General features: G+C 39.6%; 1 protein-coding gene across 2 annotated transcripts in view; it reads right to left on the bottom strand.

The window, feature by feature from the left end:
* Nucleotides 1–16,385, bottom strand: part of gpr158a (G protein-coupled receptor 158a) — a 142,123-nt gene that overhangs the window by 54,860 nt on the left and 70,878 nt on the right. For both annotated transcript variants that reach the window (XM_079806056.1, XM_079806055.1), the window contains exons 4-5: nt 14,950–15,179; nt 1,891–1,959 (exon numbers count right to left, since the gene is read on the bottom strand). In XM_079806056.1, coding sequence (XP_079662182.1) covers nt 1,891–1,959; nt 14,950–15,179 — 299 coding nt within the window. The remainder of the gene's footprint in view (nt 1–1,890; nt 1,960–14,949; nt 15,180–16,385) is intronic.

A 16,385-nucleotide genomic window follows, 5' to 3' on the forward strand; every position in this document is an offset into this window, starting at 1 on the left:
TGCACAGATTTTGACACCTAGCCGATTTTTCATCCTGTCTGATTATATTCACTTTAAACTAGGGCTGTCTTTTTTTAAGGTAAAAAGAAACATACCAACCTTGATTTGGTGGATAAAAAATTAAATGTTAACTACTTTGTTCATTGTTGCAATATAAGGCTGTGCCGGTAAACTTGACAACCGTCCCGTGGTTGTGTACCATTGGTGGCTTACAAAAGAAATATAGGTTAGCAATTAAATGTTACATCAAAACCATGGAAACATTTAGATTCGTGTCAAGTGAGAAAAGAGCCCATGAGCCCATACATTAAAACAGGCTTTATATTCCGTTTTGCAATCTGGTCTCCCAATTTTCCATGAATTTAACAATATTCCAGGAGTTGTTCCATTGGACAATCTTTTCTTTCTTTTTTTAAATCTTCACTCACGTCCCACCTATTTTCACAGGAGATTATAAACCTTTCTTCCCTATTGTTTACTTTTTATTACTACATTTACTACCACATTTACTGTGGTATGGTAGAAAAGCACTGTAGGACAGATTATACCTTTTTATTTGCAAGTCTATATAACATAGTTTGTGCTTGTTAGACTTGGTAAGGCACGTCAAGGTTATTTGTATAGCGCGTTTCACACACCGGTAATATAGTTTAGCTAAAATAAAATTTGCTTTGGGAGAAGACATGAAGATATTAGACAAGAGATGATCTCTGTCCTGCTCTGACCCAAAATGTTATATATATATAAATGTTTCGGTTGGATTTATTTTTAAGGGCTGTTTCGTTTGATTCCTCAACTTTGCGTACATTTTTGAGGAAAGTTGAGCAAAGTTGAGGAATCAAACGAAACAGCCCTTAAAAATAAATCCAACAGAAACACGTAGGAGAACTTCAGGAAGAAAAACACAACCACACTACCATAAAAGATACAGGAGAAATGAACCGGAGAACATTTCCACATCAGAGAAGGCGGAGTCTCAGAGCCACACCTACCTATTACATCATCGCCACGGACCAATGGAAGTTCGGTGTTGCATACCAGCCAGAGTGAACATTTACGGAAAGAGCTTTGGCTGTTTCGAACTTCCGAAACGAACTCAAACAAACTCAAAATAATCAGTTTGAGGATATCAGGGCCTTTATGGTCACATAAAGAGCGATTAAATGGCTAAAATTATCCTCCACCATCATTCCAGCATCATCTCAAAGATTATTACTTTCCAGGACCTTGCATGTGCTAATTGCTTTACAAGCCTCTAAATCAGTTCACTTTAATTACATTTACCCTTCCATGTTAAGACAAGCTCACAGCTTCCTGTGAATGCCACTAAACTGCAATTACTGTGATCCAAACAGCTCAGCTGAATAAAGCACATGACAACATCTGTCTAAATCAATACTTTATCGACACATGGGCAGCAGATTGTCCATCAGTGAAATATCTTATCCAACATTGCTTCAGTCCATATTTGGCACCATGTGAACATCTAATTAGTGTTATAATATCATAATATCAAAAAATGTTGAAAGTTCCCGGATCAAAACAAGCTAAGCTCTAACAAAAATCTGTGGCATCAGTGTACTGAATGTAATATTGATGTGCTTCCTGTGGATTGATTTTTCTCCATGTATCAAAACCCTTCTTCATACTCTTACACATATCATACATAAATCACCAGATTTAACAGCATTCAGAAGTCCATAGAGCTTAAGTTGCATTGATCCCGTAACATTTCTTTAATGCTTAAATTAGTGTCATTAAAAAGGCATTCTCCTCCTAATGGCTACATTACATTGCAGTACAAGTCTAAGAATATTAGTCACTAAAGTGCCGTTCATTTTAACACTCATAAAGCACATAGTAAAAATGACTGCGGTCGTTAAAGCTTACCGGGAAGTACAGGAGGAGTGCTCCAAACATGATGGCCTCCAGCAGGATGAGTCCTGATGCTCTGATACTCTGAAATACATCAAAAAGAACATCACATTGGAAAACTTCTCTCTTTAAAGTATTCTTTTGCTGGAAATGGGTCAGTGGAAACCATCCATTTGTGACTACTGCATAACTTATCCCTTTGCGCACAAATGCATTCTCCTTGGACTATTCTAATGTGTTCACATGGGTTGATTTATCTTTGTTCTCTTCAGACTAATGGAATAAACTGTAATAAACCTGCTCTTTTTCACAATGACATTAACAACTTGATTCATTTTGAGTTTCAAAGCAGTGCACTTGAATAAACTCCCACATTGTGCTAATACTTCTCAATATTTGCATGAAAAACACACTTTCCAAAGAAAATTAGAGAGGTGTTTGCTATGAAGTGCTTGCTACAATTGTTGCCAAGAGTGGTTGCTCAAAAGATTCCACCTCCAAGTTTCATTGATATTCTGGTACCTAGATAGTCTGTGATGTATATGGATTTTCCTACTGGATGAAAAATCATAAGTTATAAATAATAAATCAAAAGAAATGTTGCACATCTCTCCTCAACAAACTGCATGATTTGAGGTACAGAAACTACATCAGGGGTCTCCAATCTTTTTCCTGGAGGAGAGTTGGTAACACTTTATTGTACTACTACATGTGCTTACTATAGTAATAACAGTAAACTATTCTCACTTGAAACAGAGTGGACTCCCAGTATACGATATGTCATGACGTAACAAGCAGATTGGTAGCCTGACGTCGTCATACTCAATTCTAGTCAGAATATGAGTCTGATACTCCTCCGTTGGGCTGTGATTATGGGGCGTGTTTCAACCGAACCAGGAAAAACCTCAATTGGATAGACCTTCAACCAATCAGAGCAACGGAGCGATGTATAACGTTAGTTGTCAAATGTCAACAGAACTCAACTGCACTGTGTTGCCAAGTCCGTGAGTTGTTTTCCATGTCCGTGGGTTGAAGCGACCCCAATTATGTGATATATAGACTCAGGAATGCAAAAAAAATTTCTGGAAACCCCCAAGTCCAGACCGAACTGCCCGAGCTCAAATGGGCGGGGCTAAGTTCGTCTGGAATCCAGGCTAGCAGATTGGATCATTGAGGGTAAATATTATTATGCGACTACCACTGATCTACCGTGGGGAGAACAAGTATTTGATACACTGTCGATTTTGCAGGTTTTCCTACTTACAAAGTATGTAGAAGTCTGTCATTTTTATCAAAGGTACACTTCAACTGTGAGAGAGGGAATCAAAAATCCATAAAATCACATTGTATGATTTTTAAATAATTAATTAGCATTTTATTGCATGACATAAGTATTTGATCACCTACCAACCAGTAAGAATTCTGGCTCTCACAGACCTGTTAGTTTTTCTTTAAAGGTCCCATGGCATGGCATTTTTCTATTATTTTATAATGTTTCCTGAGCTGTACTTATATTGTTAGTATGATTTTTACATCATAAAATGTCATAATTTAGAAATAAAAGGCATTTTTTCTATACTGCTGTTTGCCCTGTGGCTGAATGCCCTGCTTCAAGAGGCGTGTCTGCTGTGAGACTTCAGTAAAAACACCCACTGTTGTGATTGGCTGACATCTTTGCATTTTATATGAGCGGAGGGGGCGTGGTTTATCGAGGCACGAGCAGGCACGAGTCTGCCAGGGAGACGGATGGACCTGAGTTCACTTCACATCAGTTCTCAGCATGTCTGAACTGTTTTAGTTACAGCATATACTTTAGGTTATTAGTCTATTTCTAGTCGGAGGGACTGTCACTCATGTCAGAAAGTTAGTAACTTTAGTAAATTATGGATCAGCGCTGACTGGAGACGCGAACCGTTTAGAACGATTCAGTCCGATTTGGTGAACTGATTCGGTTCACTAAAAAGAACTGGTTCAAAAGAAAGATCGTTCGCGAACCGGACATCACTAATGTATCAGAGACTGAGCTCAGCGATTGCTAACAAAGTTATTTATAGTAACTACTGAGTTATGAGAGCGCTGTCAGTCAGCGCGAGTTTATTGTGTTTGTATCTGAGAGTTCTGAATAAACAGTCACACCGAGTCCGTCTCTTCATCATTATTCTACCAACTTTGTAACACATGCAAAGTACCATTACAGCTGTCGAGATGAACGAGTTAAAAGTAAGTGTTGATAATAGCATTATTTTTAAAATAAAATAAAAGCGTCAGTGACGCGCGTTGAGTACACAGCGCAAACAAAGACACAACAGCAGTAATCGAATGTAATCCAGTTTATTGTGGGGCTAGGCTGGCTAGCCCGGATATGCTCAAGCTTACCCCCCTTCTGCTTAATCTCACGCCGCGTTTGGTGCCTCCGCTGTGGGCCAGATGCAGTACTGTGGGTCGGGGATGTTGAAGGCCGAGCTTCGGCGTGTGTGAGGTTTATCTCTGCTGATGTTGAGCAGAAACTCATGACTGTATGCACATTTTAGAACCGATAGACGCGACGAGGACGTACAAAAACACTGACTCACAAGATATAAAACACGAAAACACCGTTCTGTCTGGAGAGAGAGAAGCCGCATTGTGTGCACGAATAATAAATAATTAGCTACACATCAGAAATCACTGATCACAGATCTGAAGGAACTGAAAAAAGACTTCTGTTTTCATTTGTACATCCAAACACTGAGAAACTGCCAGCGTTCACTCGTTCACAAGCAATGATGCAATGATCTCTCGACGAGCGTTTGCATGGGCGTGCCTGTGTTACATTACCTGTGTTAACTGCACCTGTTTGAACCCGTTACCTGTATAAAAGACACCTGTCCACACACTCAATCAAACAGACTCCAACCTTTCCACAATGGCCAAGACCAGAGAGCTGTGTAAGGACATCAGGGATAAAATTGTAGACCTGCACAAGGCTGAGATGGGCTACAGGAGAATAGGCAAGCAGCTTGGTGAGAAGGCAACAACTGTTGGCGCAATTATTAGAAAATGGAATAAGTTCAAGATGACGGTCAATCTCCCTCGGTCTGAGGCACCATGCAAGATCTCACCTCGTGGGGCATCAATTACCATGAGGAAGGTGAGGGATCAGCACAGAACTACACGGCAGTACCTTGTCAATGACCTGAAGAGAGCTGGGACCACAGTGTCAAAGAAAACCATTAGTAACACACTACGCCGTCATGGATTAAAATCCTGCAGCGCACGCAAGGTCCCCCTGCTCAAGCCAGCGCATGTCCAGGCCCGTCTGAAGTTTGCCAAGGACCATCTGGATGATCCAGAGGAGGAATGGGAGAAGGTCATGTGGTCTGATGAGACAAAAATAGAGCTTTTTGGCCAAAACTCCACTCGCCGTTTTTGGAGGAAGAAGGATGAGTACAACCCCAAGAACACCATCCCAACCGTGAAGCATGGAGGTGGAAACATCATTCTTTGGGGATGCTTTTCTGCAAAGGGGATAGGACGACTGCACCGTCGTGAGATCTTGGCCAAAAAACTCCTTCCCTCAGTAAGAGCATTGAAGATGGGTCGTGGCTGTGCCTTCCAGCATGATAACAACCCTAACATACAGCCAGGGCAACTAAGGAGTGGCTCCGTAAGAAGTATCTCAAAGTCCTGTGGCCTAGCCAGTCTCCAGACCTGAACCCAATAGAAAATCTTTGGAGGGAGCTGAAAGTCTGTATTGCCCAGTGACAGCTCCAAAGCCTGAAGGATCTGGAGAAGGTCTGTATGGAGGAGTGGGCCAAAATCCCTGCTGCAGTGTGTGCAAACCTGATCAAGAACTACAGGAAACGTATGATCTCTATAATTGCAAACAAAGGTTTCTGAACCAAATATAAAGTTCTGCTTTTCTCATGTCTCAAATACTTATGTCATGCAATAAAATGCTAATTAATTACTTAAAAATCATACAATGTGATTTTCTGGATTTTTGTTTTAGATTCCATCACTCACAGTTGAAGAGTACCTATGATAAAAATTACAGACTTCTACATGCTTTGTAAGTGGGCAAAACTGCAAAATCGGCAGTGTATCAAATACTTGTTCTCCCCACTGTATAAAGAGAACTGGATTGCTCATGACGTCATAAAAAGTGAAGCCGTTGCGCCACCATATTGGTATTCCCTAGTAAGCTCACGCATTCTATTGAATAAATAGGAAATTATATGACTTTACTGAGAAAACATTGCCTAAGGAGACTAGCCTGACAAGCCAGACCCACATCAAGATGTTGGGTCTGGGAACACACCACTGTCAGGGCTCAATCCGAGGGGTGGGATAAACAGTTGTCTTTTAAATTCCCTATGCACGCAAAAGGATAGCATTACAACCAACCAGAGTAACGAAGTAGGTGAAGCGGAGATAGTTGATAGATTAAACTTTTGCCGTATCTGGTCAGCAAAACTCTTAACACATCTTCATTTTTTAAGAATGACTTCAGTGCCGTTCTTTCTTCTTTTCTCAAAGAAAAGCTTAACTCCAACTCTTCCAAAGTCGCGGCCAAAGCTGATTCGAAAGACCGCTGTCGCCAGCTTCTTTGTTTTCAAGTAGCATGCGGAACCGCCACAACTCTGCTGTCATTATGTTAAGCCGGCCCATCGACTCTATACATGATGTGATTGGCCTGACTAGGGTTTGTTTTTTTCCAGCTCACAAGCCAACGGAGAGCTGCTAGACGCCCTGGCTGCAAATTATATTTGCTGCCGCTAGGGTGCGTCTAGATTTCTCCCTATACATTCTTAAAGCACAAACGTCCTGAGCAGGGAAATGGTTATTCGTTTAAAGTCGGGAATTTCCCCTGCTTATGTTCATATTCATTATTACAGTAGTGAACATCAGCTCAGAGGGCGGACGAGACACTTCAGCATATGTAAATGTCAAAGTGCGCATTTTGAAATCGGAATAAAGATTTATGCCTTGCAATCTGAAATCGCCTTGTACTGTTGTGTTTATGTTGTGCTGTAGTATTGTTTTTATTCATACAGTAGACTAACTGTATGTTAAGGATTTAAACCATGATTAAATGAATAATTAATTCAACAACATGGGATACGTAACACTTTACTATGGAAACTGTAAACGCCATAGATTTGCGCTGTCTTTAAGAGTCTGAAATAGATGTTGCTCAATCAGGAAATAAAATACATGCATCTTATTCAGACAAATAACACTGACTGCTTTATTTCTGAGATGATGCATGACACACACACATTAACGATTTCAATATATGACTTATCCTCTCCGAAAAGATAAATAGAAAAGAAAAGACCATAAACATTACAGATAAGATCTGAAGTAACTTTTAATTTACATACATACATTGTACAACCCCAAATCAGAAAAAGTTGGGACAGTATGAAAAACGCAAAAAAAAAGAAAAAAAGAAGTGATTTCTAAATTTACTTTGACTTGTATTTCATTGCAGACAATATGAACACAAAATATTTCATGTTTTGTCTGGTCAACTTCATGTCATTTGTAAATATGCATCCTTTCCTGTCATTCAGACCTGCAACACATTTCAAAAAAAGTTGGGACAGGAGCAATTTAGGGCTAGTAATGAGGTAAAATGGTTAAATAATGATGTGATTTGAAACAGGTGATGTCAACAGGTGATTGTAATTATGATTTGGTACAAAAGCAGCATCCAAGTAAGGTCTAATCCTTAGGAGCAAAGATGGGCCGAGGATCGCCAGTTTGCCAACAAATACGTGAGAAAATTATTGAAATGTTTAAAAACAATGTTCCTCAAAGAAAGATAGGAAGAGATTTGGATATTTCACATTCAACAGTGCATAACATAATTAAAAGATTCAAGGAATCTGGAGGAATTTCAGTGCGTAAAGGACAAGGGCGCAAGCCTAAGCTGAACAACCGTGATCTCCGATCCCTCAGGCGGCACTGCATCAAGAATCGTCATTCATCTATAAGCGATATCACCACATGGGCTCAGGACTACTTTGGCAAAGCTTTGTCAAGTACCACAATACGTAGTTACATCCACAAATGCCAGTTAAAACTGTACTGTGCCAAAAGGAAGCCCTATGTTAACAGTGTCCAGAAGCGTCATCGACTTCTCTGGGCTCGGAGGCATCTGGGATGGACCATCACACAGTGGAAACGTGTACTGTGGTCAGATGAATCAGTATTTGATTTTTTGGGAGGAATGGACGCCGTGCGCTCCGGACCAAAGAAGAAAAGGATCATCCAGACTGTTACCAGCAACAAGTCCAAAAGCCAGGGTCTGTCATGGTATGGGGTTGTGTCAGTGCCCTTAGCAAAGGTAACTTGCACTTCTGTGAAGGCACCATTAATGCTGAAAAGTACATAGAGATTTTGGAGCATAATATGCTGCCTTCAAGAAGACATATTTTCCAGGGACGTCCATGCATATTTCAACAAGACAATGCAAAACCACATTCTGTACACATTACAAAGTCCTGGCTGTGGAGGAAGAGGGTACGGGTACTGCCTGCAGTCCCGACCTGTCTCCAATAGAGAATGTGTGGCGCATTTTGAAGCTCAAAATGCGACAACGAAGACCCCGTACTGTTGCCCACCTTAAGACTTGTTTGCAGGAAGAATGGGACAAAATTACACCTGAAACACTTCATCACTTGGTGTCTTCAGTCCCTAAACGTCTTTTAAGTGTTGTGAAAAGGAATGGCAACATTACAAAGTGGTAAATGCTTTACTGTCCCAACTTTTATTAAATGTGTTGCAGGTCTGAATGACAGGAAAGGATGCATATTTACAAATGACATGAAGTTGACCAGACAAAACATGAAATATTTTGTGTTCATGTTGTCTGCAATGAAATACAAGTCAAAGTAAATTTAGAAATCACTTCTTTTTTTTTTTTTTTCGTTTTCCATACTGTCCCAACTTTTTCTGATTTGGGGTTGTACAACTAATCCTGTGAGACTGATACGCTGCGAATCGTGAGATTTTAGTTCAATGTTTTGGATGTATGTCATTGATGTCCTCTGTCTGTAGGGAATATTTTAAGATGGCTGCTCAAATACTTCCGGTGGCTTCACCACCTGATAGCAGTTTAGAATGTCCAATCCAGTCAATAAATACATAGATCAGTGGTGACCACGCATTACTTTACAGGGAGTTTACAAACTACTAGCTACATTCCACCTTAAGAACAAATGGTGCAACCCAATAAAGTACAGAGTAATTTTCAAACTAGCAAGAAGGTACTTTAAATATATTGAGGAATTTATATTATCCAGCAAAGCTAAAATGCTTTTTTCCCCTTGACACTCCGACATGTATATTTCGTTTGGGTGGCTGGCTCAAGTATGTCCCCTTAAAGCAGAGAAAATGAGAATTCCATTAAGCACCAACAGGTGAGCTGTCAACTGCTTTCTGAAATCAAACGGCCAATAGAAAGCATTTGACAGCGCGAGCTGAAACATAACAAAATTTCTAATCCTAACTCTGTCGCTTTCATTTAGACTTCTCCAGCATTTATGGATCACTTTCAGGCAGTGCCCAGACGGAGCATGCTTCCAGAGTAAATTAAAATGCTGGCACTATCAAAACTGAGTGCCCTACATATCGACAGCCTAAACGGCGCCTCACTGCTGGGATTAATGAACCTTCCTCGCAGTCAGTGTGAATCCAGTCCACTATTACTCAGACCACAGACTGCACGTCTGCTCAAGCTGAGACCGTAGCATGTGCGGTGTACGTCATCTAATCTACGTATACGCCAATGGTGTGTCAAGCATAATAAGTAGCTGTCTGCATTCATAATCTGTGCACTAATCCAAAAAAAAAAAAAAAAGAATCTTAATGAATCTAATTAACAGAGAGACTGGAATCAAAGAGAAGGTCAGTGTAAAAGCACATGTTGGACTGAACCATGCTGGCATATGCCATAGGTGACAGAAATCCTTAAAGGGACAGTTCACCAAATACTGAAAATTGACATAAATTATTAACTTTGACGTTCCAAACCCATAATCAATGAAGAAATTTTAATGAAACCTAAGCAATTTCTGTCACTTCATTTAAAAAGTTAATTCCACTAAAGCTTCCAAGCTTCAAAAATTTCATAAAAACATTATATAAGGAATTCATATGCAGGGCTGGATTGGTAATCGGGCATACCGGGAATTTTCCCAGTGGGTCAACGCACTTTGGGGCCGATACAAGTTTTTTGTTGTTTGTTTGGCCACGGACTGCCCCATCATGCCAATGGACAGCGGCTCATTGATTTGTCAACTGAATTGACAAGCCAAATTGTCTGTCTTCTTCTTCTTTTCGCTGTTTTCTTTTTAATTGGAGCGCATAGGACACTGCAAAACGCTAATACCCACACAACGCTGCTGCTGACGAACATGCGCTGCGTTTCTATGATTTTATCTGTGTCCAGGGGCGTCTGAACCATTGTACATGAGTGCGACCAGACCCAAGTGTCTGTTCACTTTTCAGAGCGCCGTCAGTCAAATCCATTCCACTTGAGGAATGCCCTAATAAATTAAACTCCATTCCACATTCTAGCTAAAGCCTTGACTTCCACGGTGCTGCTTCCACAAATACATTCCACTTGGCTCATTCAAAGCCATTATTTGCACCTCAGTGTTGTTGTACATTTAACAGTATGCAATAATTATTATATTTATTAAAATTATTAAATGGATGCCGCCTTATTGGGACAATAAAGCCCTCCCTAAACCTACCCCTAACCGATAAACACTTTATTATTACGCACGTTAGAAACTTTATTTCCATTTCTATTGTAAATAAATGCCTTTTCGATCTGATATGTAATGGGAAAAGGGAGTCGAGCGAGTTCGGCAAAAGGGAGATTCGAACCTCGGGTCGATTTGCAACAAAACTTTCTGCCATGCGCCTGACTACCACTATAATCAATTCAGTGTCTTCCATAATTTTGTCTGGTTTAACCACAAATAAACATTTTTCTGGGGGAGAAGCCACCCACATTTGTCTTGCTTCCAATGCCCAAGCCTGTGTCTACCATGATCATACAGTTAAATAAAACTACAGTTAAAGGTGCAGTGTGTGATTTTTAGCAGCATCTAGTGGTGAGGTTGTACCCCCAACGCTCACCCCTCCCTTTCGTAGCACATAGAGAAGCTATGGGGGGCGACACAGGACAAAAATGTTGTTGTCGGAGAGAGCAGAGAGTGACTAGCGCTCTGTAGAGAAGTTTGTCCGTTTAGGGCTACTGTAGAAACATGATGGCGCAAAATGATGATTTCACTGTAAGGGGACCCGCTGTGTATGGCGATAGAAATGGCTCATTCTATGGTAATAAAATCATAACGGTTCATTATGTAAGGTCTTTATACTCCACTGAAAACATAGTTATGTATATTATATTGCATTTCTGTCAATAGATCCTCATAAATACTACACACTGAACCTTTAAACTCTGGATTCAATACAAAAACCATGGTATATTTCATTAGGGCAATTCAATAATAATTTAACAAACCGACGTTAAAGCCTGAATTCCATTAATTGAGGACAAATAATTTTTTCTCTTTAGATATGTTTTATGAACTTTTCAAAAATTATAATGAATTTTTATTGAAGTAAATTGTTAATTCAATTAGAGCCTCATAAAAGATATATATCAGTGTCTTATATAAATTAGGTGTTAACTCTGTTATTGTTTTTAAAGGGATAGTTCAAGCCAAAATGTCATCATTTACTCACCCTATGTCATCCCAAACCTGAATGACTTTCTTTACATTTACATTTACGCATTTGGCAGACACTTTTATCCAAAGCGACTTACATTGCATTCTAGGTACACATTTTACATTTTGACAGTTCTTGCTTTCCCTGGGAATTGAACCCATGAACTTGGTGTTGCTAGTGCCACGCTCTATTGTTTGAGCAACAGGAAAGCTCTTTCTGTGGAACATAAAAGAAAATCATTTGAGTCATACAGGTTTGGAATAACATGAGGGTAAGTAAATGATGACAGAATTTAAGCAGTAAATTTACTTTACGGCATTCTAGCTCAAAATCAGTGCTTTACTGTCAAGTGCATTTCTATGTGAAAAAAGTCCCTGTCCTAGTTTTATTTATTCATTTCTTTTTATTTTAAGGGCCTAATCCTGGCAAAAACCTTCACGGGGAACTCGTGGGCCGCATGGGCTGGATTTGTCCAGGGCCAAATTGAAGCCCCAGTCCAGCCCTGTCCATATGAATTAAGTGGTCTTCTGAAGAGATACAGGGCCCTATCATACACCCGGTGCAATGCGAAGCCAGGCGCGACGCAAGTGTTTTTTGCTAGTTTCAGCCCGACGCAGTTGTTCAAATAGCAAATGCACTTTGCGGCCATTTGTGCACCCATGGGCGTGCTGGTCTGAAAAAGAAGTGTGTTCAGGCGCATTGTTGGAGTGTTGCTATTTTTAGGCAAGTGAAAACAACTGCGCCACTGACCAACAAAAACCTGGTCTAAAGTCAATAGCGCAGTATTTTTTGTTATTTAAAGGGCTTGTTAGTAATATGCACCTATAGGCGGGTGCACAATAGAGACAGAGCGACATGCGTCATAATCTGAAAACCACGCCCACCAATTGGAAAACAATCAAATCATCTACATTGTTATTTGTATTGCGTGAAGCGGCCTCCTTGTCATTTCTGACTTTTAACAAAAAACAGAACAATGTCTAAAAGCTGATATGTGACAAGGTTTACAGCAAACAAGCTAATAAACCCAGAACCAAAAACCCAGAAGTTTTTATAAGCTGTTGACCCAAAAAACGAGCCTTTAAGGACACAAAAGTGGATACAGGCAATTGAGACAGAGTGAGACATGTTATATTACACTGAGAACTACGCCCACCGGAGGGGAACGTAATCAGCGACAGGAAATATATATATATATAAAACTGACATTTGGATATTTTACTTAACAGTGACAAAATGTTTACTGCACACGTAGGCATACTGAGTGTCAGGATCCCAAAATGTACCCATTCTTCCTGCTGATGCTTCACGTCTTACTGCCTGTATCCACTTTTGTCTCCTTAAACGCTCGTTTTTTGGGTCGACAGCTTATAGTTTTTTAGCTTGTTTGCTGTAGCTACACCCTGTCACATAGCAGCTTTTAGACATTGTTCTTTTTTTTGTTATAAGTCAGAAATGACAAGGAGGCTGCTTCACGCAATACAAAGTCAATGGAGAGTGTTGGATTGTTTTTCCTTCGATGTGGTGTGGGCGTGGCCTAAATACGCTCTGTCTCTATGTGTGTACACTCTGCTTATTACACAGGGACACGCTGCAGAACACAAACATTTTTAAATATTAAAAATAAAAGGATTCCTCTCTGGAGAAGTGTTCAGTCTTTCTGCTTGCAAATTCCACCATGTAAATAACAATCTGCCATGGTGCAAGCGCAACTGGCTTTTAAAGGGAATGGGAGATGAGACTCTGATTGGTTTATTGCATGTTACGCCCAAAACACACCTTCTCATAACATACTCATTAAGAGAATGGGTCCCTTTTAGACCATGTGTCGTTAGCAAAAGTGGATTTGGACAAGCCCTAAGTGCACTTGCGCCATGCTCTTTAGACCATGTGCTCAGATTGTTAAAATAGGGCCCACAGTCACTCTTTACAGTATGATGAACATATTCTCATATAAACATTGATCATCAAACAAATATGGGAAACCGAAGCTCAACCGGACTTGTTTGACATGCGAGAACGAATGAGGTTTATTCTTGGGTGTCAGAGTTTCCGTTTACCATATTTGATGAGCTCTATATTTGTGCGATGATCAATGTTGATAATAATTAACAATTCATTTGCATTATTTCTTTATAAACTTTTTGAGGTGTCAAAGTTTTGGTGGAATATACTTTCATTGGAGGGACAGAATTTCTTTTAGGTTTCAGTACAAATATCTTCATCTGGGTTTGGAATGACATGAGGGTGAGTAAATGATCCATTAATTTATAACTGATTCGCATACATTCTAAATCATAAAAATAGCTGTACTTGTTAATTTTACTCAGCGCCCTCTTTCTTCTCACTCAACAAAATAATTTCAACTTACCATAAATCAACATTTCATGTCCATTAATTTATTTAATTTGGCAAGCAGCCATGTAGGATAATGCAGTCAGCCTTTGCTTTGTGTTGGGTTCTGATCACCCTGTTGAGGTTTATTTTGTGATAATGATTGTCTGACTATACATTATGCCTTATATATATGGCATGGAAAGAACCTTGACACTGTAGATAAAGAAGACCCCTCAGCGTAGTTGGGCTGGACTAATACAGGTTTAAAATATAAAATTTCTTATCTCCTTAGCATGCTCTCTTAAAGTTGCAGTCCGTGACTTTTTGCACTCTAGCGGTTAATAAACAGAACTGCAAGCGTCTAGCTGAAGAACATTGCAGCCGGAGCTACTTCTCTCTGTTTATGTCTATGGCTATCCACGCAGGGACTGTGCTCCTCCGCAGCGGTTCCTACCAAACCTTTCTGAAATAGTCCCAATATAAACACTTTTTATAAGTGTACCAAAATGATTCAGGGTAAGAAAAAAACACGGTTTGGAAAATGGATTCATGTTGCACATTCTCATTATATAATTTTTATAAATCTTGAACACAAAAAAAGTTACGGACAGCAGCTTTAAATTTTTAAGTAAAATCAAAGTGCAAAGTGAGAACCTGCAGTGATTGGGCTTTTGTCATCACATTAAATTTAATTACTGATTGATAAAAGTTTACATTCCGAAAACTCAGATGGAGATGTAGTTGGAACACGATGGTGAAAACAGTGCACAATGTAGATTATACTTGCATTTTGTATCTCATAACGTATCTCAAAACAGTCTAATTTCTAATTTAACAGGGAATAAAATGTCACCTAACTGGCAAGATACTGTACACCCAGAGCACGAGTGACTAATTGTAATGTAACCCAGCATGGAAACACCCCGGTGTCAATAAGAACAGGATGTGCTTCATGGAAACAGTTGCCATCTTAATTAGCTCCCTCCGGCTGCACACGCTCACCTTGTTCCTGCGGAAATGGTAGAGCAGCACCATACTGATGAAATCCACCAGCATGCACAAGCCCTGGAAGGAAAGCACCGCCATACGCAGGGCGCCGTCACCCCGGGCCACGCATGGCGTGTTGTCCTTGCAGAAATCACAGCCTTCCTGGCAAGGCAGACAGGGGCTGGAACTTTCCGGAACATCCCTGTGATGTGGCAAACCCTCCACACCCTTCACAACTGCTTTTCCTAAAACAGAAAAAAAAGAAAAGATTAACGTTACATGCTGTTTATTCAAACAACTCTTTCAATCTGTGTATTTTACCACTTGCATACATTTGCATATGATCACACCAACAAAAAAGTGCGAAAAAATCGCGAAAAGTAGCAGACATGACATTTAAAGCGGTCCAGCCCACCCTATCCTCCAGTCATTGGTGGTCTCATCAGTAGGCAATTCACACTGTTTCATGTGCTAGCCAGGGTGTGTGCACACCATCTGGGCCGTCACTTTGATGCGCCAGTTGTTTCTGCCTCAGTTACACATATCACATCTTTTCATGATGACAACTTCATGCTATTTAATAGTTTTCTTTAAATCTAACCATAAGCCAGGGTATCACAAGAAACAATATATATATATATTTTTTTTACAGTTTACATTAGCAGATTTATGGCTGTCTGTGATTACCCACATTGCAATATAATACATAATAATAATACAGTAGGTGACACCAACAATGGTATTTTAAAGGTGAAGTGCGTAATGTTTTCAATATGTTACAAATCCTGCTCCTGAAAGGGCAAAGTCCTGTTGATCTCCAATATACCTACCATATGCCTGTTGCCTGAAGCTATAGCTGAACAAACTCTGAGTTTCAGAGTAGATTAAGTGTTGACAAATCCAGATAAATCCAACCTGGTTTAGATCAAGTTCAACGGTCTCTCAAAGCTTGGTATAAACCCAGAGTTTGCGATTAACACGTGCGGCAAACAGCCAATCATAGTTTCCGTTTGATTCACTTCTCGCAAGAGAGACTGTGCAATTCACTTCTCTTCAGAAGAAAATTATCATGAAATTAAATGTGTTTACAAAGTAGGAATAAACACTGCTGCTGCAGCGAAAGTTCAAGAAAGTTCGAAAACCTAATAATTATAGGTTCACAAAAAGCTGAAATGAATACATGTTGTTTAAAAGAATTATGAATGTATGTATTATATTTATATTAATATTTGGCAACTTGTCAATTAATATAATAATTATATTAATATATTATATGAAAAGTAATTATAATTCATTTCATTTAAATATAATAAATAATTAGCACCAAAAGATGAGCAATTTTGTCTCTAAAGTTTTCTCACTATAAACTGCTTTAAATTGGAACGAGAGATACAGGGGGTGTGGCTTTATTGCATATTTATTTGCAGCTGATTGGTCCAGTTTGGGTTTGC

This window comes from Gobio gobio, assembly GCF_949357685.1.
Source record: "Gobio gobio genome assembly, chromosome: 23".
Taxonomy (NCBI): domain Eukaryota; kingdom Metazoa; phylum Chordata; class Actinopteri; order Cypriniformes; family Gobionidae; genus Gobio; species Gobio gobio.